The sequence below is a fragment of the Porites lutea genome, chromosome 2 (assembly GCF_958299795.1).
Source record: "Porites lutea chromosome 2, jaPorLute2.1, whole genome shotgun sequence".
Taxonomy (NCBI): Eukaryota; Metazoa; Cnidaria; class Anthozoa; order Scleractinia; family Poritidae; genus Porites; species Porites lutea.
This window is the reverse complement of record NC_133202.1, coordinates 53,691,966-53,694,968: the sequence shown is the minus strand read 5'-3', so window position 1 is coordinate 53,694,968 and position 3,003 is coordinate 53,691,966. Positions and strand designations below refer to the sequence as shown.

The 3,003-nt window shown below is 38.9% G+C and overlaps 1 protein-coding gene across 1 annotated transcript; it reads left to right on the top strand.

Annotated features, from left to right (window-relative positions):
• Positions 1 to 156: 156 nt before the first annotated feature.
• Positions 157 to 2,381, top strand: LOC140926421 (uncharacterized). The gene is made up of 5 exons (XM_073376167.1): positions 157 to 208; positions 340 to 540; positions 1,233 to 1,380; positions 1,643 to 1,739; positions 1,869 to 2,381. Exons 1-5 carry the CDS (start codon positions 157 to 159, stop codon positions 2,379 to 2,381), a joined length of 1,011 nt encoding a protein of 336 aa, XP_073232268.1.
• Positions 2,382 to 3,003: the final 622 nt, after the last annotated feature.

Genomic DNA, 3,003 nt, shown 5'->3' with positions numbered 1-3,003 from the left:
GTTGAAATCGAGCATTAATCACCTATGTATGGTTGTGGTTTAATTTGTCCTTGGTTCCAATTTTATTTTTCTTCGTTTTAAACTCATTATCGTACATTACCATACCCCAAAACAAAGGAAAATAATAGTTAAACCAAGGAAAAAATGAACCATAACATGTATATCTCTCATCAGGATAACAATGGAGCGACGCCACTATATTTTGCAGGTTTGCTCTTTATTTTTGTACTCTGAAAACATATATTTGCTACTTAGAGAAATATAATATTCTCATCCCTTCCTGCCTATGACGCAGTTCACAGAATACTGATTGCGTACGTTAATTTGTTTCCTTTGTAGCTCAGGAAGGGCACCTGAACTGCTTAGAGTGGCTTGCGAAGTATTCTGGGACAGTACATTGGGAGGTGTCGGTGGATGGTATGACCGCTGCACACGCCGCAGCCCTTCAAGGGCACTTCAGTTGCCTGGTATTCTTGTTGGGCTCTGCTGGTTGTAGAGCGCTGGCTCGAGACAAAGTTGCCAATACACCTTTGCATTACGGTATGAAAATACATTAACACTGAAAAAGGGTGTTTCTTGATGTTGCGGAAACCATCCTTGGTTTGGTTGTAAGTTGGGGTGTGGGTATTCTACAGTGTCCTTTCAATCTTTTGTATTACGTTATTTGGGGATTGCACCCGCCCTCCCGTCCCCACCAACAAACGGATCATTATAAGTTTCTCCCACCTACCCTCCGGTAAGCCAACATTAACACTTACTTCTAACTTAGGGCAAATGTTTATCGCGATGTTTCGACCGCGTAGTGCTGGTCTTTATTAGGTGATGTCAGAAGTTCCTGACGTACGCTGTCAAACATGATCAGCAAGTCGCTTGAGAAGCATCTGACAAATAAAAATGGAGAGAAATGTAAGGCGAAATTCGGTTAAATACCGACTTGAATATATTTGACTTGTACTTTGAAGGTTACTAATACATCCTTCTATTAGGCCAACTTATAACACACTTTATTTTTTCGTAAGAAGTTCACGAAAGTCGTAGGCACACCGTTAGCCCACAGTTGTGAGTGTATCAAGTACTATTTTCACTTTTGAGAGGTTTTCCTCTCCTCAAAAGACCAACAAACTTAAGTTCTATACAGGATATTGTGTAGTCGAAGAGCTCCTCTGATAATGCGCTAAAACTATTAATTTATTCATATATTTAAATATTATATATTTTATTGTATATTTTAGCTGCAGCCTGTGGCCATCTTCCCTGCGTGGATTGGTTGCTGGCTAATTCCAACTGTGTTGGCAATGAAAGAAATAAACTCGGTTCCAGTCCACTTCACCTAGCTGCCCAAAATGGTCATTTGGAGGTTGTGAAGCATCTTGTTAAAGGGTAAGCCTGTTCACTTTGATACAATTTTTTTGAACATAGATATGTTCTTATTATTTTCCACATTGGCAGGTGCATTGTTTCTCCTCGCAGTTCAAACAATTTATACGTTCAAGCACTACCTTGTCGAAGCTCTTTGAGATATCACTAAATTTGTGAAATGAAATTAGCATATAGAGCAAAAGAGTCTTACATCACAGTTTGCATAATTGACTAATTATCATAATTGTATATTTGCTTTCTTATCGATTTCTTATATTGACAGTGGTGCAGCGATTAATTTACACGATAGACTGGGAAGAACTCCATATAATGTTGCCATAGACAGTGGAAACGAGGCATGCGCACACTTCCTTTATCAGGTAAGCGGTGGTTGCTGAAACAGGATTTGTTCCGGACACAGTTAAACGCTATTGTAGGGATACAAGTAGCTGGGATAACTGTGGCTGCTAAAGTAAGTCTAACGCCTGCAAATGTGTTTGCGTTGATAGACAGAGAGGAGACCAATCTCAGGGAATCAGGTTTTAAAACGAGTACGATTTGAAAGGAAGGCAATGGAAAGAGAGTTTCAAAACACCCGAGTACGTCAATCAAGTCATGGTACGCTCAGAGGTGATGGATCTACAGACAGGGAACACTTGATACGAAAACCCTATGCCTTATACAGACATGGTGCTCAAAGTTTAGCCTTACCAGATCGCCAAAGTGGTTCTTCTGTGCAAAGTGATCTTAGCTCACAAATGAATGGGATGTACACTGTTTTGGTACCTCGGCCATTCGAGACCTCCAACGAAGACTTGCACGTGAAACGTCCCGTGAATAGAAAGAGTTTATTGCCTTGGACACGTGTTTATAGAATGAAAACGTCTACGTACAAACCCGACATTTCTGGCTGGTTCTCGTCCTCAAGCGGTGGCAGTACTTCTTCTGAATTTCTATACTCGGCTGTGGCTTCGCAACGTTATATGGTAAGAATGGGTGAGAAAGCGCCACCTGTTCTCTAAAGAATGATGCAAAAGTGTTAGCAGAACTTTTCAAAATCTTTCGTAACTTCTTCAATATTAAACATAAATGTCGTTATCTCACCTACTAGATTCAGAGGAAAGCTGTAGACTTTATTTACGGGAAGTTTCCGGGTTAAAGTACACATAAACGCCCGGAAGGGGATCCTACCTTATCTCTTACCCCTCAGTGAAATTCCACAAAACTAACTACAACACTATAAGTAACATACTTATCTACTAATCAATTTGTTATGAATTGTCATTACTTTAGAACTATTTACAATGAAATGAAAATGATATAATGACGGGTTGACTTTTCAAATGTGCTTTCTTTGTTTTGTAGTCAGCAAGTCAAGAGAGTCTTTCCTTGAAGAAACAAAGCTCATCATTACTATCCAGAATTTTTCCCAGCAAAAAGAATCAGGTTTTAAGTTAATACAACTCTTTTATATATATATCGTAACTTATACATTTTGGCATATATATAATTCAGACACACAAGACACGACTTTTATTGCACAAAGCTGGTTTTCATAACGTTATAACAAAATGAGTTCGCACTTTTTTGAATGCCACACGTATCATTTGAACTCTTAATTAGACTACTATTGAGATAAAACGA